We start from the raw sequence: 17458 nt of genomic DNA, 5'->3' as shown, positions 1-17458 counted from the left end.
TTGGTTTTTTGAGACAGGGTTTTCGTGTAACCCTGGCTGTCCTGGAACTCGTACCAAGACAAGGTTTTCAAGCCTGCGTTTTACTGACTGTAAACTATGCCTTAACGATGGTAATTTAAAGAGCAAAGTAAATGCCCAGCCATCTTGCCAGTGCTCTCCCTTGCCCTGGTCCAGTATCCAGGAACACCGCCAGAACTCCATGCCTCCTAGGTTTTTTCAACTGTCTGCTTTTGGCTTACATCTTACAGTGTGAAGGATGCCTATTGTAATGCATAGAACATTTATGGATATTTAGGATGAATCCCAGATAATTGCTTCCATCTTTCTGATGGATACATAGTGAATCTGGCTATTTTGAAAACTTCCAAGTAAGTGTTGGCCAGAGAAGATGGTCTTACATTTAGGAGAGGGAACTGAACTAGCATTTTAAAGATCTTTTATTAAAGGTAACTAGATAATTACGCCATTTCTTCTCTGTATATTTATTTGAAAATTTGTGCCAAGTGTAGTACACATGCCCCATTTTTACAGGCAGGAGGATTGTTACAAGTTGTTCAAGGCCAGTCTGGTCTACATATGAGTCCAGGCCAGCAAGAACTATATACAAGCCTCCTCTCAAACACCTTAATTCTGGGTGTTTGGGGTGGCAATGGCCAAGTAAGATTCTATTTGAATTAAATACATAGTAATATATGGTTAAGAAAACTTATTAGGTGTGGTGGCACACACCTTTAATCTCAGCATCTAAATTTATCATTCATTCCTCAAGTGTGTTCTTCATGGAACACTGTATAGAGAAGAATTTGAGAAACATCAGCCTAACAGTGTGAGCTCTGCATGCACTATCCATGTGACCTTCCTAGCTTGTATTGGGTGAAGTGGTAAGTACTTGCCTTATAGAGTTGTTATCCCGAGTATCTTGAAAGAATGTGTGAGAAGTCTTAGTATAGCTCCTGGTGTGCAGTTGACAGTTGTTGCTCTTCTCTGATTAATATGGAGATGGGATTTATTAGCAGTGCCCTTATTAATTTTATGTCTTTTTACCAACAGGAAACTGTGGAGATATAAATTTAGTACGACTGGGTCCAGAAAAGTCTATTAATACGGAGGTACTAAAATTCAGTTTGGACAGCCAAGTCAACCACAGAATGAGTAAGTGCTGGCCTGTTTGCATTGGTATTCTGCTGCTATTTGTATGACAAAGTAATGTTGGGGGCACTAGTGGTATTTTGGTGTTTGTTTGTTTGTTTGTTTTGCTAGAATTAACGTGATTTTTAAATTTATATTAGAAAAAGACTTGCCTTCTCATATTCAAGAAATGCTTAGAAGAAAAGAAATTCTAGATGCTCAACTTGATGAGCTTTCTCGTCAGCGAGCTCTGTGTCGAGGTGGGCGGGAGATGCAGGTATGAACACTTCCTCACTTGGACCTTGCAGAAGTGATGTAGACATGAACCTAGTGAATGGGTGTGTGATGCTGCTCTTAGTGATGTGGTGTGACTCCATGATATACTGGAGTAGTATGGCTAATGTCAGGGTTAGCAAGCTCTTCTGTAAATTCTGTATGTTTTATAGACCATAGTGTATAGTATCTGTGACAGCCTCTGCTTGATTGTGGCTCTAAAGCCTCATCAGATCCGTGTAAGCAAACAGATGCAATTGTATCATTGTATTGCAGTAAAGATTTATTTATAAATGTAGATGGCTTTTTTGGGGGGGGCACTTTTCTGTTGAGTTAAATCCAATTTAGGGGCTGGAGAAATGGCTCAGTGGTTAAGAGCTTAAGAGCGCTGGCTGCTTTTCCAGGGGACCCAGGTTTGGTTCCTAACCTCCACATGGCAGCTCACAATAAACTAACTACAGTTCCAAGGTCTGATGGTGTCTTCTAGTTTCCTCAGACTCTTGGCACACACGTGATAGACACAATGCAAAGAAAACACACGGAGACAGAAATAAAAATAGCCAATGTTTCTAATTAGGTTGAGCAGAGAATTTACTGGCTCATATACTCAAAATCAAGAGTGACTTAGCTTTTAATATGTTTGGACCAAGAAACTTACCTGGTAACGTTTTGCCACCTTTTGGTTTCCTTTTCTCTGTATCTCAGCCTTTTTAACATGAGAAGGCAAGTGCCAGTATTTCTGGGCACCACCACTCTGGCTTAAAATACCATGTATCTGTTCCAAGGATACACTCTGATTAGTTTCTGGTTGCCAAGAAGATCTAATCCCTGGTTTTATTTAGAGGAAGGGTGCCAACTTTTTCATGCCTGCATTATGTTACATGCTCATCACTGTGGCAAGATTATTGTGTGAAGCACCTTAAACATGAGTAAAGGAATGAACCTCCGAGGTTTGAGATATTAGGCAGACAGCAGACATGCACATGGGAGACATAATTGAGCCCGTCAGGTGTGTAGAGCAGTGTTGGGACTTGACTGGTAGGGAAGAGCATGCCGTTTCAGTGAATTCTTGGGTAAGATGTTTTTTACTCTCCTAAGGTGTGAAGTGTCTGAGAGCTTTCTAAAGTTCTTGGTTTTCATGGTGGTTTCAAAATTGTTTTCAGAGGCAAGAATTAGATGAACACATTGCCATAGTTTCAAAAGAAAGGCAAGAACTTGCTTCAAAAATTAAAGAGGTAAGTAGTTTACCTGCAGTAGTTTACTTTCTTTTTGAAACAGTTCAGAGGACATAAGGACTGAGGTTTGTTTTAAAAAGTATTTAACGTAAAAATGCCACCTGCAAAAGTAGAGACATCAGTGTTTTCCTCTTAGGGATAGGTCAGTATTAAACAGTTTCTTTTCACCAGCTGCAAATAGAGAGTTGCTACCGTGAGTGGTTCATGAGACTAGGTTTGTGGATGTTGAGAGAGAAACATGAATGAACCACATTTGTATTGTACCAAGAAGGTAGCAACTGTGGACTATTGTGAGCTCTGTGTATTATGAATATAATTTGAGTGATGATGGAATGCAATTAGGCAGAAAAACATCTCCCATTTTTCTATTCTTGGCTTAGAGCATAAGCTTTTTGTGCTTTTGTTTGAATTTTGTATCATGTACAGTTGGTCCCAGTTCTGGGACACCCACCCACAGTCCAAAGTAAGTTTAGTAGGACAGTTTAAGGGTAACTGGTAGTTTGCGTTTTTTGACCAGTGACAAACACAGTTGAATTTAATGTATACTTTTATTAACTGTATAAATAACCTCTAAATTATTGTTTCATACTTACAAGTGAAGTGCATTGTTGATCTGTGTTGTGAGCTCTGTTGCTCATTGTGTCGTCTGTGTGCTATTAAATTAGTCATATTTGGGAGAACACTCATTAAAATTATGGCCGAGAGAAGAGACCCTGGCTATGCTTTAGTGCTGGAGCCAGATTGCCACCTCTTCTAAAACTCACATACATTGCCTTCAAGTCCAGGATGGATTTGTGCAGAGGCATTTCTTGTTTTCTAGAGCTGAGGCTTCCCCTTTTATTAAGTATTTTTATGTCACATGAACAAAAAAGGTAGATATTTTATAAATAGTAAAAATAGGACTGTTACAAGATTTGCATATAACTATAGTAATCGTTTGTCATCCTAGGTTCAGGGACGCCCACAGAGAGCACAGAATACCATCATCTTGGAGTCCCATGTCATCTGCTGCACATTGAGCACTAGTGGTGGTTTATTGCTTGAGTCTGCTTTTCGAGGGCAAGGGGGTGTCCCCTTCAGTTGTGTCATTGTAGATGAGGTCAGTGGACAATCAAGTGTGCAGATGTGACTAAGACCGTGAAAAGTTGTGGGTGAATTATGGTTGCTGAAGTGTGGATGAAATGGGGGCTTTTATTTAGTGATCACTACTCTAGCAGTGCTGGTGAGTGAACAGCCAGCCTTGCTTGTGAGGCTGCATCCCCAGCCCTTAGCTAATGTGCATGTGCTCTCAGTAAGAGATGCACTGACAGCCCGCTACAGTGAGGACTGTAGTCTTCTGGGCATTGTTGTCTCCAGCACTCTCCCTCCTGAGCTGCGGCAGGTTCTCTGCTAACTTTGAAATACAAATTTGTGGCTTGGGACAACTTTGGCCTCTGCATTTATAGCTGACATCTTTTATTTCTTGTCCATTTACTGAACACTAATTGTGTACATTGCTGGCTAGAGTGAAAAGTCAGAAGGCAGAAAGACTGGATCATGTGATCAGAGAATCATTCTAGACGATCCCATACCCTGTTGTAGATATATAAATTATGTGATAAAATAAAAGACCAGAAAGATGGAAATGATGAACTAATTAAAGACCATGTTACTGAATTAGAAAGTCGGGAATACAGTCATGCCTCAAGTACCATGTGAATTTCAGAGATAGTGTTCTAAAACAGCTATATTAGAGAAGCTTTCCAGGCTCCCGCTCAGCAGGAATGAAGTAGGCACTTACGATGTTCACAGCCTTCTCTTGCTTTCTAATTCCACAGTTACGGCATCTGTGGTGGTTGAATTCACACTATTTTTAGGTTGTTGAAAATTGTGTTTAGAGACTGGAAAGATAGCTCAGCTGTTGAACCAATAATTGTGTTTAGATAATTTGTTTTATGATGAAATCTTTTTATATGTATGTATTTTTGTTGCTATGCCTTCATTGTACATGGTACAATGTCTTACATAAAGACATTTTCATACAAGGATGATATATGTTGATCATTTAAAAAAGATGCCTATTTTTGAAACCTGGTATAGAGGAGACTGGGATATAACTCAGTAATAAAGCACTTGCCCAGCATGTATGAGGTCTTGCATCATCATGATAATGATAATAATAATAAAGATTTATAGTATAGGAGAAGTTTGGTACTTTTCTGGATGATTAGAGGTTAAGACTCTGTCTCCTTTTATCCTTCCTTAACAAGGCTGGGCAGTCTTGTGAAGTTGAGACGCTTTCTCCACTCATCCACCGCTGCAATAAACTTATCCTAGTAGGAGACCCCAAGCAGCTCCCTCCCACAGTCATCTCTATGGTGAGTGTGTCTGTTGATGTCAGAAGATCTATTTTTATTTTGAAAGAATGGTTCTATTTTGAATTGTCATTTCTTATTGAAGGGAAAATTAGGAAATGGCAGGAAAAAAAGGGAAGTGTTATGTGACGTTTCATTAGAAAAATTGTGGCCAGACATGCCTGCAGTCCCAGCACTCCGTAGGCTGAGCAGTCCTGCCAGGGATACACAGTGAGACCTCATTCTAAATACTTTTTTTTTTTTTTTAGGTTTTTCAAGACAGGGTTTCTCTGTGTAGCCCTGGTTGTCCTGGAACTCACTCTGTAGACCAGGCTGGCCTCAAACTCAGAAATCCTCCTGCCTCTGCCTCCCAAGTGCTGGGATTAAAGGTGTGCGCCACCACCACCCGGCCTCTTGTTGTTTTTCAAGACAAGGTTTCTGTGTGTATATCCTGGCTGTCCTGAAATTCACTCTGTAGACCAGGCTGAGATCAGCCCACCTCTGTCTCCTTAGTGCTGGGATTAAAGGTGTGCGCCACCACTGCCCCAAGCTCCACACCCCCACCCCACTCCCTTGGTATAATCTCTTAAGAGTTACTTTTTTCTTCTCAGAAAGCACAAGAGTATGGCTATGACCAGTCGATGATGGCACGATTCTGCAAGCTGCTGGAAGAGAATGTGGAGCAGAACATGATTGGCAGGCTGCCGGTGTTACAGCTTACCATTCAGTACAGGATGCATCCAGACATATGTCTCTTCCCTTCTAATTATGTTTATAATAAAAACCTGAAGACAAATAGGTGGGTGTCCTGTAGTGCTTGCAAGCTTGTCCTTTGTGAAGCTTTAGCTGCTTATGAAGATGTCTTGGCATAAAAAGCAGAAACCAGGCTAGCTTTGTTAGCCAATACAGGTGATCCTGTTACTTGGGAAGCAGAAGCAGGAAGATAGTTGAGAGTTAAGAGGCCAGCCAAGGCTACAGAGTAAGACCCTGTTTAGGAGTTGGGGGAGAGGATACTTACCTTAAATCGTTGTGAAATCTAGATAGATTGGGGAAAACAAAAAGAGGGGACAGAGTGGTGGTGTACACCTTTAATCCCAGCACTTGGGAGGCAGAGGCAGGTGGATCTCAGGGGCTAGCCAGGAATACACAGAGAAAGCTCTCTCAAGGGGGAAGGGGGAATCGCCATGTTTAATATAACCCAAATATAATCACTGGTGACTTCATAGCCTATCTTGTGGTGCTAGAGACTGAAGCCAGGCTCTTAGCCTTGTCTGTGCATTTGCTCTCCCTGGAGGATGTACCTTGTTTCTCTAGCCCTGTGTGTGTGTTTCCTGTACTATGTCATGAGGTGTTTGTATAGATCATCTTCCTTGGTACCAGAATGGAAATAAAATCCAGTTTAGACTTTTCATTGCTATGCATTTGTGAAAGAAGACCTCTTAATCTCTTAACTTTTTCCTGGTTCTGTCTCACACAGAAAATAAAAGAAGAAGATAATGATAAAATGTGTGCTTTAGAGCATATTTTCTGAATATGATTGCTTTTCTATAGATTGACCGAAACCATTCGATGTTCATCAGAGTGGCCATTTCAGCCCTACCTTGTGTTTGATGTTGGAGATGGTTCAGAACGACGGGATAATGAGTATGTTTTTGTCTTCCTTCATTCTCCAGTAATGGTCTCAGAATCATTAGGTTATAAGCTTTTCCCATACATGTCTCTCCAGTACCAAGGCATAGTCATTTTTGGTATCTGTGTTGATGGCTTCCCCTTTTTTGTATAGTTGGGCAGTACTCTCAAATGACTAGTAAATCCTTTAGTGGTCATAACCATGAGAGACCCCATCAAAAGATGATTGTGATCTTATGGGATAGCAGACATGAGCTAGATAGTCCTTGAAATTTTTGTGAAGGAATTTGTTGGGTACCTATAAAATGATAGCAAAGTGGAGGTGGGTGGTATGTAGATAGGTAGCAAATATATCAGAAGAGCCAAGGATTGCTCTGAATAGAGGAGTTAATAGCCTGGAGATATTGTTTATGAACATGTGCATAAACAATACCCTGCTATGGGGAAAATGTGAAAACAAAACAAAACAAAAACCCCAGAGATTGTAAAATGAGAATAGGAATGGGGCAGAACATTTCTTGAAGTGAAAAGTAAAGAGGAGTCAAAAGCACAGGGATTGCAACGGAAAGGTTCATGTGGCATCTTTGAGAGTAGAGCAGAAGAGGAAGAGCTGAGCCCCAAGCACATTACAGGACCAGAAAGCAACAAGGATCTTGATAAGAGTCTTAACCTGAGGAATAACCAAGGTCTAGGAGAGGGAGCCATCATCCTGGGATGTGTTTTAGCATGGCTGATAAACATGACAGTAGTTATTGAGTGTTTTAAGACTCAGGAGAACCAGGGCCCATGTTCGTAATGGTTGGATCTACTTTGATAATGAAAGTACACCCATACTTGGAGTATCGACTGGGAGAACAGGATATGGAGCTGACAGAGAAGATAATGAGGTGGCTTTCATGCCATTCAGCCTTGGTGGGCCATGTTGTTCATGTTTGGCTGTCTAGGTGACATCTTTTCAGCTTTGTGGTTTATTGGTTTAAACTTCGCTGACTACAAATTCCCTTTTTTACAACCACTTCCTGAAATGGCCAGTTAGTTTTAGTTATTTATGTATATGAACAGTCACTATTATATCCTTGATATTTCTGCCTGACTAGAAGGAAAAATAGCTATCTGTGTGCTCTTTACTGTAATGGGAAATAAACTAACTAGAACTAGTGAGCAGTTAGACTTTGTGAGATTTGACAGTTGACACCTTGTCTTCTTTTTCCATCTTTTTTTAGCTCATACATAAATGTTCAAGAAATAAAGTTGGTGATGGAAATAATTAAACTTATTAAAGAAAAAAGAAAAGATATTTCCTTCCGAAATATTGGCATAATAACCCATTACAAGGCTCAGAAGACGATGATCCAGAAGGATTTGGAGAAAGAATTTGATAAGAAAGGGTGACGCATTTTTACATGTATTTTTGGTATTTAGGTTGAATTAGGTTTTTTTCTTAACAGTATTGGGGTTGAGTCAGGGTCTTTGTATACTAGGCAAGTGTTCTAACAGCTCTAAGTTATATTGCCCAGTCTTTTTTATTATTTTTGTGACCGTGTCTGTATGTTTCCCATTTGCTGTCCTCCTGCCTCAGCCACCAGGCCCTGCTAAGATTGTGGTTTTGTCTCCTTAACCTCTACACTAAAATTAAAGATTAAAATCTGGAAGTGAGTGTCAGGTGTGTGGTGAGAATCATGTAACTCCAGCACTTGGAAGGTAGAGGCAGGACGATCAGTCAAGATCATCCTTGGTACCATAGTTTCTTTTCCCGTTACTGTGACAAGATATTCTGACAAAAGCATTAAAGGGTTTATTTCACCTCACAGTTTATTACAGCCCATCATGATGGGGGAATCAAGGCAGCAAGACTCTGAAGCATCCAACCAGCAGCAGAGGAGCAGTGAATGTATTATGCATGCTAGTGATGAGCTCGGTTCCTCCACTGTTACACAGTCCGGGATCTCCAGCCTAGAGAATGGTGCCACCCACACTGGGTGGGTTTTCCCAACTCAACTAACACCATCAATAGATAAGCCCCCAAATACATTCCCCTAACCCATTTCTTAGGCTAATACAGCTTTTACCAAGTTGACTATTAACACTAATCATCATATTCTGCTGCATAAGTGAGTTCAAGACTAACCTGAGCTATGTGAGACCCGTCTCAACAAAACAGTCTGGTGAGAGATAGCTCAGAGGTTGAGAGTACTAGTATTGCAATCATGAAGATCAGAGTTCAGATCCCAGTACTTAGACAACAAGTTGAGAGTCCAATACGCTTCTTTGTAACCACAGCTCTGAAGCAGGCAGAGATCAGAGAAAGCATGTGCTTTCAAGCTTCTTCTTGTGGCCTTTCCTCACATGCACACATGCACTGTAACTCCAAAGACACACATATACATATCAAAACTAAGAACATTTTAAGTTTCTTTATCTAGAAACACACAAAACTGATTTTAGAGAAAAAAAAAATCTGGAGAATATACATATATCTCTGTCACACATCTCAGTGTAGTAACCAAAACCTGAGAGTGGTGTAAAAACAGTGAGGCTTGACTGCTGAGTTCCACCACATGTCAATCCATAGTCAGCACTAACACAGCTGTGTCTGCAGTCCTTGCACTCTGGAGTCTGAGGCAGGAGGATCTAGAGTTTTAGACCAACCTGGGCTACATAGGTAATACCCTATGTGAAAACAACAGAAACCCCAGGAATACTTAGTACTTGACAAAAGCCTAAGAACACTTTTTCTTTTTTTAATTTATGTAAGGCAGGCACACACCATGGTGTGCATGTGGTCAGAGACCAGTTTTTAGTAATTGCTTCTGGATAAAACTCAGCTTATGTAATAAACCATGTTGCCAGATCCAAGAACACTTTAATTTTTTTTTTTTTTTTAATGACACCAGATCAGGGAAGGTGTTACAAGAGCCACAGGACTGATAACACCAATGATTGCAGATTTAAGAATGCTAAATGGACAGCTGCAGACTGAATCCAGTGCATATTAAAGGGACCGTATATCATAACCACATGAAATTTATCCCAGAGTGCAGTGTCAGTTCAGTATATTGATGGAATAAGAGAAGGAAGCAAGACTTGGCAGCTCACTCCTGGAACCTCCATACTTGGGAAGGCAGGATAAACATAATGAGCTTGAGGCCACCCTGGGTTACCAAATAGAGTCTGTGTCTTAAAGAACAAACAATTAGATTGAGAAGGTGACCCATGTGCCATATTAACAGTTGACAGAAAAGACTAAACCTATCACCTTTCAAAACAGAAAACACTATTAGGAGTACAGAGAAAATTTCTTAACTTGATTGTCTATAGAAAACACATAGGTAACATTGCTCCGTGATGGTTTAGCAGTCTTTCCTGTAGACTGTGAAGGATATTTGTTCTGTTTCTGTTGTCCATTGCAATAGATGTTCTAGCCAACGCAAGAGTTTCCTTGTGTAAGTCTATAATTTAATATGGTTATATTTATAGACTCAGTAATGAAGCTACATAAAGAAACTCTTAGGGTTAACACTCGAGTTTAAGAGACTTGTAGAATACAGGATCAATATATAAAAAGTGGTTGTCAGTGAATAGTCTACTCAAGAAGTAAAAACGTAGCTGGGCGGTGGTGGCGCACACCTTTAATCCCAGCACTTGGGAGGCAGAGGCAGGCGGATTTCTGAGTTTGAGGCCAGCCTGGTCTACAGAGTGAGTTCCAGGACAGCCAGGGCTACACAGAGAAACCCTGTCTGGAAAAACCAAAAAAAAAAAAAAAAAAAAAAAAAAGAAGAAGTAAAAACGTTCTATTTATAATGGCACTAAAAGTAATAAAATACTTAGGAGTAAATAAGACCAGTAGTATAAGATGTATCCACTGAAAGCTTCAAAGCATGTTACAAGAAAAAGTTTAAATACCCAGGACACAGAAGGTCATACATGAATAAGAAGTCCCAGTCCCAGTGGCTGTACTCAGAGAAGACTGGTGCTTTCTCTGCCAGAATATCACCCGCCTCTGACAGAAGTCATCAAGTTGATGAAGCTATAGAAGACTGAAAGGCTTAAGGAAACCTACGTAGAGATGTGTATAGCTTCAGAGTGGGAGATGGTTTCTTGTTTACTTTATAAACAATAAGAGTTGTTTCAGAGATGCCATGGGAAGAATGGAGAAAGGGTGCTGTGCTGACCTGAGAAGCATGTCTGAATATGCAACGGGCCTTACAACTTAGTACTTTCTTTTTTTTCCTTTTTGATTTTCATGACAGGGTTTTTCTCTCTGTAACCCTGGCTGTCCTGGGATACACTTTGTAGAACAGGCTAGCCTCAAACTCAGAGATCTGTCTGCCTCTGCCTCCCAAGTGCTGGGATCAAAGGTGTGTGCCACCACTGCCCATTATCCAATGAGGAGTTTTAAATACTGCCTGTGTACATGTATTTCATAATTTAAAATTTTTAGTGCTGGGCGGTGGTGGCGCACGCCTTTAATCCCAGCACTTGGGAGGCAGAGGCAGGTGGATTTCTGAGTTTGAGGCCAGCCTGGTCTACAGAGTGAGTTCCAGGACAGCCCAGGCTATAAAGAGAAACCCTGTCTCGAAACCCCCCCCCCCCAAAAAAAAATGTTTTTTTAGTAAACTCATGCCTTTTATAAACAGACCTGCAGAAGTGGATACGGTAGATGCCTTCCAGGGCCGGCAGAAAGACTGTATCATTGTTACCTGTGTCAGGGCAAGTGCTCTGCAAGGCTCAATAGGGTAAGTAGTGCATATTGCTTTGTCACTTGTTGAGAAGCAGCTGACACCTAAATCCACCAGTAACTGCTCTTAGCCCTGTCTATCATTTGTTTTATTCCTTTTCTTTTGTTTAAAATAGTGGTTCTCAACCTGTGGGTCACGCCCTTTTGGGGATGTCAAATGACCCTTTCACAGGGTCACATATCAGATACCCATCATATCAGATCATTTACATTGATTCACAACAGTAGTAAAATTACAGTTATAAAGTAGCAACAAGAATAATTTTATGTTTGGGGGTCACCACAACAGGAAGCACTGTATAAAAGGGTCGCAGCATTAGGAATGTGAGAACCACTGCTTTAAATCTGTGTAATAGCTTGGCTGTTGAGATGGCTCAGATTGGTAAAGTGCTTACCATACAAGCATAAGGACTTGAGTGTGACTGTCCAGTACCCATGTGTAGCCAGGCATGATGTAATGTATGTAATGATGTCTTACAATCGGGCACCTGGGCCAGAGAGAGGCACACCCTGGGAGCTCACAGAAGTAACTTTCTTGTTATTGCATAGATTCCTGGCAAGTTTGCAGAGATTGAATGTCACCATTACACGAGCCAAGTACAGCCTCTTTATCCTGGGACATTTGAGGACTCTGATGGTAGGTACACTCTGTGGGAGCTACAGGGAGTTTTAAATTTATCTGTTGTTGGCCATTATGGGTTTGTTTTTTCATCAAAATGGAAATGATTTCTTGGTTACAAAATAAAGGTTGTTAGGTCTTGCAGCAACTTGACTGTGAGCTTTTGTGTATGTGCAAACTGTTCTTTCTTAGCTCAAAGCTCAGGTATGTATACTAGGATTTCAGGGTAACCTGTTGAAAGCCTGGTGTGCAAGACCAAAGAGGGTGTGTAAATCTACATAGAAAGTGATAGGACAGAGTTTAGTTAACAGCGGTGTGGGGGTGTTGAACGACTTCTTCACAGAGACTGCAGGGACATGAGACTGCCTTCTTTGGGCACATGGGTTGCAAGGAGAGGTCTGCCCCAGAGCCGTTCTGCTGCAGGGGTTCTTGGAGTGAAGCATACTGTTCTGTGTTTTTAGTGGGTAGATGAGTGAAATCAGCAGCAGGCAGTAGGGTAGTGTATGCTTGCTGCTCAACTTGTCTAGGAGTTAGAATGTATTGGTGCTTTTGAAGTTTTAGCTGTGTGAGCCTTACCCTTTAACATCTGAGCTCTCTTGCCAGCCCAGGAACTTTTTGGTGTTTTAAAAAGTGGTCCTCTGCTGGGCGGTGGTGGCGCACGCCTTTAATCCCAGCACTTGGGAGGCAGAGGCAGGCGGATTTCTGAGTTCAAGGCCAGCCGGGTCTACAGAGAGAGTTCCAGGACAGCCAGGGCCACACAGAGAAACCCTGTCTCGAAAAACCAAAAAAAAAAAAAAAAAAAAAAGTGGACCTCTGAGGAGAGGAGCCATCTCATCTCTGCTTGCTTTTTTCCCCTGTTTTGTTAGTTACAGTTAAGAGCATTCAGATGCATCTCTTTCCCATCTTACTCTTACCTACATCTGTGCTTTTTAAGCTTGTGCTGTTTGTGTACTTTACAGGAAGCTGTAAAAGCTTGCTTTATGTCTCTTTTTAAGTTGATAAGGAAAGATGAAATTTTATCATAAATATTACTAAAAGATTGTTTCTAACATAAAAACGTTGGCATTTTAAAATAAAGTCATAGGGCCTGGAGACGTGGCTTAGTGGTTAAAAACAATACCTTTTTAGAGGACAGGAGTTTGAGTCTCAATACCCATGTTGGATGGCTCACAACTCCCTGTATCTCAAGCTCCAGGTCTCTGAAAGGTCTTGTTCACTGACATAAACAAACACATAGAACACAGAAATAAATTATAAACCCTTCCTGATGGGCTGGGGGCAGCTCAGTGGTATATAACACTTGCCTAGCAAGTATAAGGCCCTAAGTCCATCCCGGCAGCACGCATACAACTTAAGCAAGAGAAGAGTAAAATAATAGAAAGATTCAGGGGCTGGAGAGATGCTCATGGGTTAAGAGCTCTTGTAATTTTCCTTCAGTAGATAGTCCTTTGGGGCTTGGGAGGCCTTTGGGAAGCTAATAAATGCTGTGGGTTTTCTTCAAGAGCAGTCACATATGATCAGGAATTTGCCTTCTGAAACCAAGTCTTAACTGTTAAAACGTCAGCCACGCCCAGGGTCGGGTAGCAGTCTAGATCAGCAGGATGCTTACTGCAGTAGCCGCTAGAGGAATATAGTCATCGTGCACTTGCAGGGTTGATACAGCAGAAGGACTGTAGTTTTAATTTTAATTTTAATTAATATAAATTTAAACAGCCTGGCAGAGCTAGATCTGCAGAAGGGCATCTTACTGTGTTGCAAGGATGGCAGGGATGTAAGTAGAGTTTCCTTACAGCTATCACCAGCCCTGGCTTTTAATAATGCCTCCTTATTAAGTTGTTGAATGCCTCCTTCACTCTTGTCTTGTGAGTGGTGAATTTTTGAGTCTGTTTTATCTGACTATATTTATTCCTTCAGAAACAGAAGTTGGGCCCCCATGCTTTTCCAGCAAAATGAATGCTTCTGTAGGGTGTGATTGTTTCTCTTCTTTGTTTCAGGAAAACCAACATTGGTATGAACTGATTCAGGATGCTCAGAAGCGTGGGGCCATTATTAAGACCTGTGACCCAAACTATAGACATGACGCAATGAAGATTCTAAAACTGAAGCCTGTGCTACAGAGGAGTCTGACCCATCCCCCGGCCACTGCCCCAGAGGCACCCAGACCTCAGGGTGGCTTGCCCAGCAACAGGCTGGACAGTGGACTTGCTACAACATCTTTTGCTGCTTCTTTGTATCACACACCCTCCAATACTGTCGCTTCAAAGGAACCTGAAAGGCCGCCACTTCAAGACCGACTTCGAGATCCACGACTACTCAGGAGATTGGATGCTGAAGCTAAGGGAACATTCCCGAAGGATCCAGGACCCGTGAGACCCCAGCTCCCTGGGGTAGTGCATCTTTTGGGAGAGCCTGGCTTCCCTGTAGTTTTCCAGGACGTAGGTTTTGTTGTGCCACCATCCACTGCCATCGTTGCTCCTCTGGGCAGCCACAGGTCACCTATGCAGGCTGAGCCACCACCTGCTCACCCTGCTTCTGCCGCCTCCACAAGCAAGAGGAAGTACAGCGACCCAGATGCTGGGCTCAGCCACAGAAGAGAGCCCAGGGCCTTCAGTGGAGAGCAGGGGAGACATGGCTCTGTGACTCATCACGTGCTGAGAAACAGTGACTGGGACAGGAGGAGGCTGGATGACAGCAGTGCCAAGAGGAGACGGTTTCTATAGTAGTGCCTGGTGATGAGACTGTTGTCCACAGGCCAGCTAGTAGCACCATACAGATAAGCTGGGTTTGTTTTTGTTTCCCTTGAAGAATCTCTGTTAGAGGATGGAAATACCTTCTAATTCTTGGTCTGTTTGTTGGGCTCATTTTCAGTACTTTTTGCCAGTTGTATACACTTAGAGAGGATATGTGTATGCCTGTAATCTTGTTTTTGGGGTCAGAAATTCAAAACGTTGCGAGCTTTCGTTCTGTAAAAAAGGTCAGATCAGAGTGAGTACTGTAAAGGTTAAACTGTGAATATATATATAGCAAATGGAAATCCTTTTAAAATGTAAACTGGTAGACCACATTTCCTGCCTCAGCCTAAAACATTGGCCATTTTTCCAACAGAACAAACTTCATATTTAAAGAAAGAGAGGAGGACAGGTCCTTTCAACCATTGTGTGGTAAACAAGTTTAACAGCCTCAGTACTGGGAGTTAGCCAAGTTTGAACCAGTGGCCAGTGTCTGGAGCTGGGGTTTCCTGGGGCTTTAGAAAGCAGCACGTTGGAAACTGTGTGCTCATAGTTACATTTTGAGACAAGACAGCTTGGCACAGGGCATTACTGTGACAGGTTCATTTACTTATAGTGGTGTATGGCGTAGTTTTCTGGCTAAATATCTTTCCTTTCTCAAAACGGAAGAACAATTCTTTAACTGTCATTCATGTTTCCAATGTTTTGTGAGGTTGGTGTAACTGGTGAATTGTAGACATGCTTACCAAATGAAGGATTTGTGCTGGCTTGGCCTGGCAAGGAAGAGCCCATTTAGGATGCTTGTGAAGGCTTTGAGAGTTGCCAGGAAAATTAAAAAGGCTATAGTTCAAGGGGTTCCATGGGAGCTACACAGGCGCAGAGCAGATAGCATATCTCAGGCAGGACAGAAACTCCGTGAGAAAGAACAGCCATCTGGGCTGCAGGACCATCCAGTAGATAGATGAAAGTATGGTCTGTGTTGGGTCACTGGAGGCACTAGCCTCTGTCAGACCTGGTATGCTTGTGAGAGAAAAGCAGAGGGGCCTGGAAATCTGAGTCAGGACAAGGGAGGGCTGCTTGACCAGTCTCTACGTAGAAGAGCATGTGAGTGTAGGGTCTCTTGTGACTACTGTACGCAAAGCCCGTTAGCTGCCTTGGAGCAGGGAAACAGCCCTAAAAATTAGTGTTCGCTATTTGGAGGGGATTTTGTCATCTGTTCGTAAACAAGGGTTTTGTGTTAGAAATCCTACTGAAGCAGGTTTTGTTTGTTAAGAGCTTTGAAAAAAACTGTGCATTTTGCCAAGTTTCAACACTTGAGTTTCCTGGTCTCTTTCCACTGTGCCCAGACATGAACCCTAATATCTGCTGAACACTTGTGAAACTGGGGAGTAGGCACCTTCTCCGAGCCCTTCAGCCTCCTGGCCATACCCAGCTAGGTGGGAAGGAAATCTTGCCCTGGTTAAGTAAGCTCCTGCTTGTGATATTGGCAGGAGACCTCACTGTCCCTTGAAGTTTTCTTTCCTAGTGCCTATGTGAAGGTAACCACCTAAGAGCCAAAGTATGCTTCTGAGGGGGGTGGGGGTCATAACAAAACAGCAATAGCCAGGACATTTCCCACTCTAAAGACCAAGAAATACATTTGTGAAAAGAAGTTTTTCCAAAACATGTAGTTGGATACTCTCTGCTGAGTATGTTGTAGGACATTGTGTGTTCATCGCGGCTCACAGCTAGCCACATCAGAGTATTGGAATTTGTATTGCACCCTGCTTATTTTGTGAGAGTAAGGGCTACTAGAATTTGATTCTGGCCAGAGGATCCTCCTTTCCAGCAAGCAAACCTTGCCTTAGAACTGTTTCTCAGCAGAATGTAGTTGCATAACATTAGACTTGAAACCTTATTTAATCCAGTTGGTAAAGGTATTTGCAGAAAGTGTTTGCTGTGTCAAGTGTCCTTTCCTGACAGTGCTGTCAGAAATGGTTAACCCTGACAAGATGAAAAGTTTGCTTTGTCCTTGGCTGTGGTTAAAAGAACATGTCCTGACTACTTTCAAATGTTTTTTCAAGGTGAATGTATTATACCTATCTTATTTTGCTTTTGATTTACCACCATCTGTTCAGTTATGTTCTCCTGAATTATCAGGAGTAACTTTGAACAAAAACATGTGGATAACCTCCTGTAAATGTGTTTTATAATAAGAGTGTGCTAAAATATTTTCTAAAATTACTTATGCACTTTGGGAATCTTTCTGTGGCTTTGTGTTTTGTATGCTCTGGATTCATAACTGGATTTTGGCAAATAGTAAGCCTGTTATCTTTGTTAAAACCTAAAATTTAAGAGAAAATGGCAGAAATAAAAACAAACAAGAAAACTGGCCTGGGTTAGAAGTATTCTATGCTGCTAGGTTACAGCTAGAGGAGCTGCCTGGTGACCCTTTGCTCTGTCAGCTCCCTGTTTTCATTCCCCTCCTTGGCCAGTCCCACTGTCCTCATCCCCTGGTCCCTTTGAAACCTGGGTAAGGTTATGAGCCATCCCCATTATCACAGGAACATTCTGCAGCTTACAGCAAGTTCATTAGTCTGGGGTCAGGAGGTAGGGACCACAAATGAGCAGTGACTTGGGACAGGCACTCCTGGAAATGCCAGTGGATGCACGGCACATCCATGTCCAAGTTGTGTAATTGCCAGTGGTTACAGATACTCAGAACACACACAGTGGCTTACAGAATGATGTCACTTAAAGGGTACTTAATCTGCTTTCCGCATCTTGCTGTACCC

General features: G+C 41.9%; 1 protein-coding gene across 3 annotated transcripts in view; it reads left to right on the top strand.

The window, feature by feature from the left end:
• Positions 1–17055, top strand: part of Setx (senataxin) — a 54092-nt gene extending 37037 nt beyond the window's left edge. The window contains exons 16-27 of one of the 3 annotated variants that reach the window (XM_028756913.1): positions 1051–1152; positions 1290–1405; positions 2565–2636; positions 3586–3735; positions 4886–4993; positions 5581–5768; positions 6521–6613; positions 7822–7986; positions 8410–8577; positions 11236–11334; positions 11886–11973; positions 13950–17055. In XM_028756913.1, the coding sequence (XP_028612746.1) occupies positions 1051–1152; positions 1290–1405; positions 2565–2636; positions 3586–3735; positions 4886–4993; positions 5581–5768; positions 6521–6613; positions 7822–7986; positions 8410–8577; positions 11236–11334; positions 11886–11973; positions 13950–14675 (2075 nt within the window). In that variant the 3' untranslated portion in view covers positions 14676–17055. Of the gene's footprint in view, positions 1–1050; positions 1153–1289; positions 1406–2564; positions 2637–3585; positions 3736–4885; positions 4994–5580; positions 5769–6446; positions 6614–7821; positions 7987–8409; positions 8578–11235; positions 11335–11885; positions 11974–13949 lie in introns of those variants that run through there. The other 2 variants (XM_028756914.1, XR_003709930.1) reach the window with 2 other exon arrangements.
• The last annotated feature ends 403 nt before the right edge of the window (positions 17056–17458 follow it).

Source organism: Grammomys surdaster, unplaced genomic scaffold (assembly GCF_004785775.1).
Source record: "Grammomys surdaster isolate TR1022 unplaced genomic scaffold, NIH_TR_1.0 126133, whole genome shotgun sequence".
NCBI lineage: Eukaryota > Metazoa > Chordata > Mammalia > Rodentia > Muridae > Grammomys > Grammomys surdaster.
The sequence above is the reverse complement of the archived record's forward strand: the minus strand, read 5'-3'. Positions and strand labels throughout refer to the sequence as shown.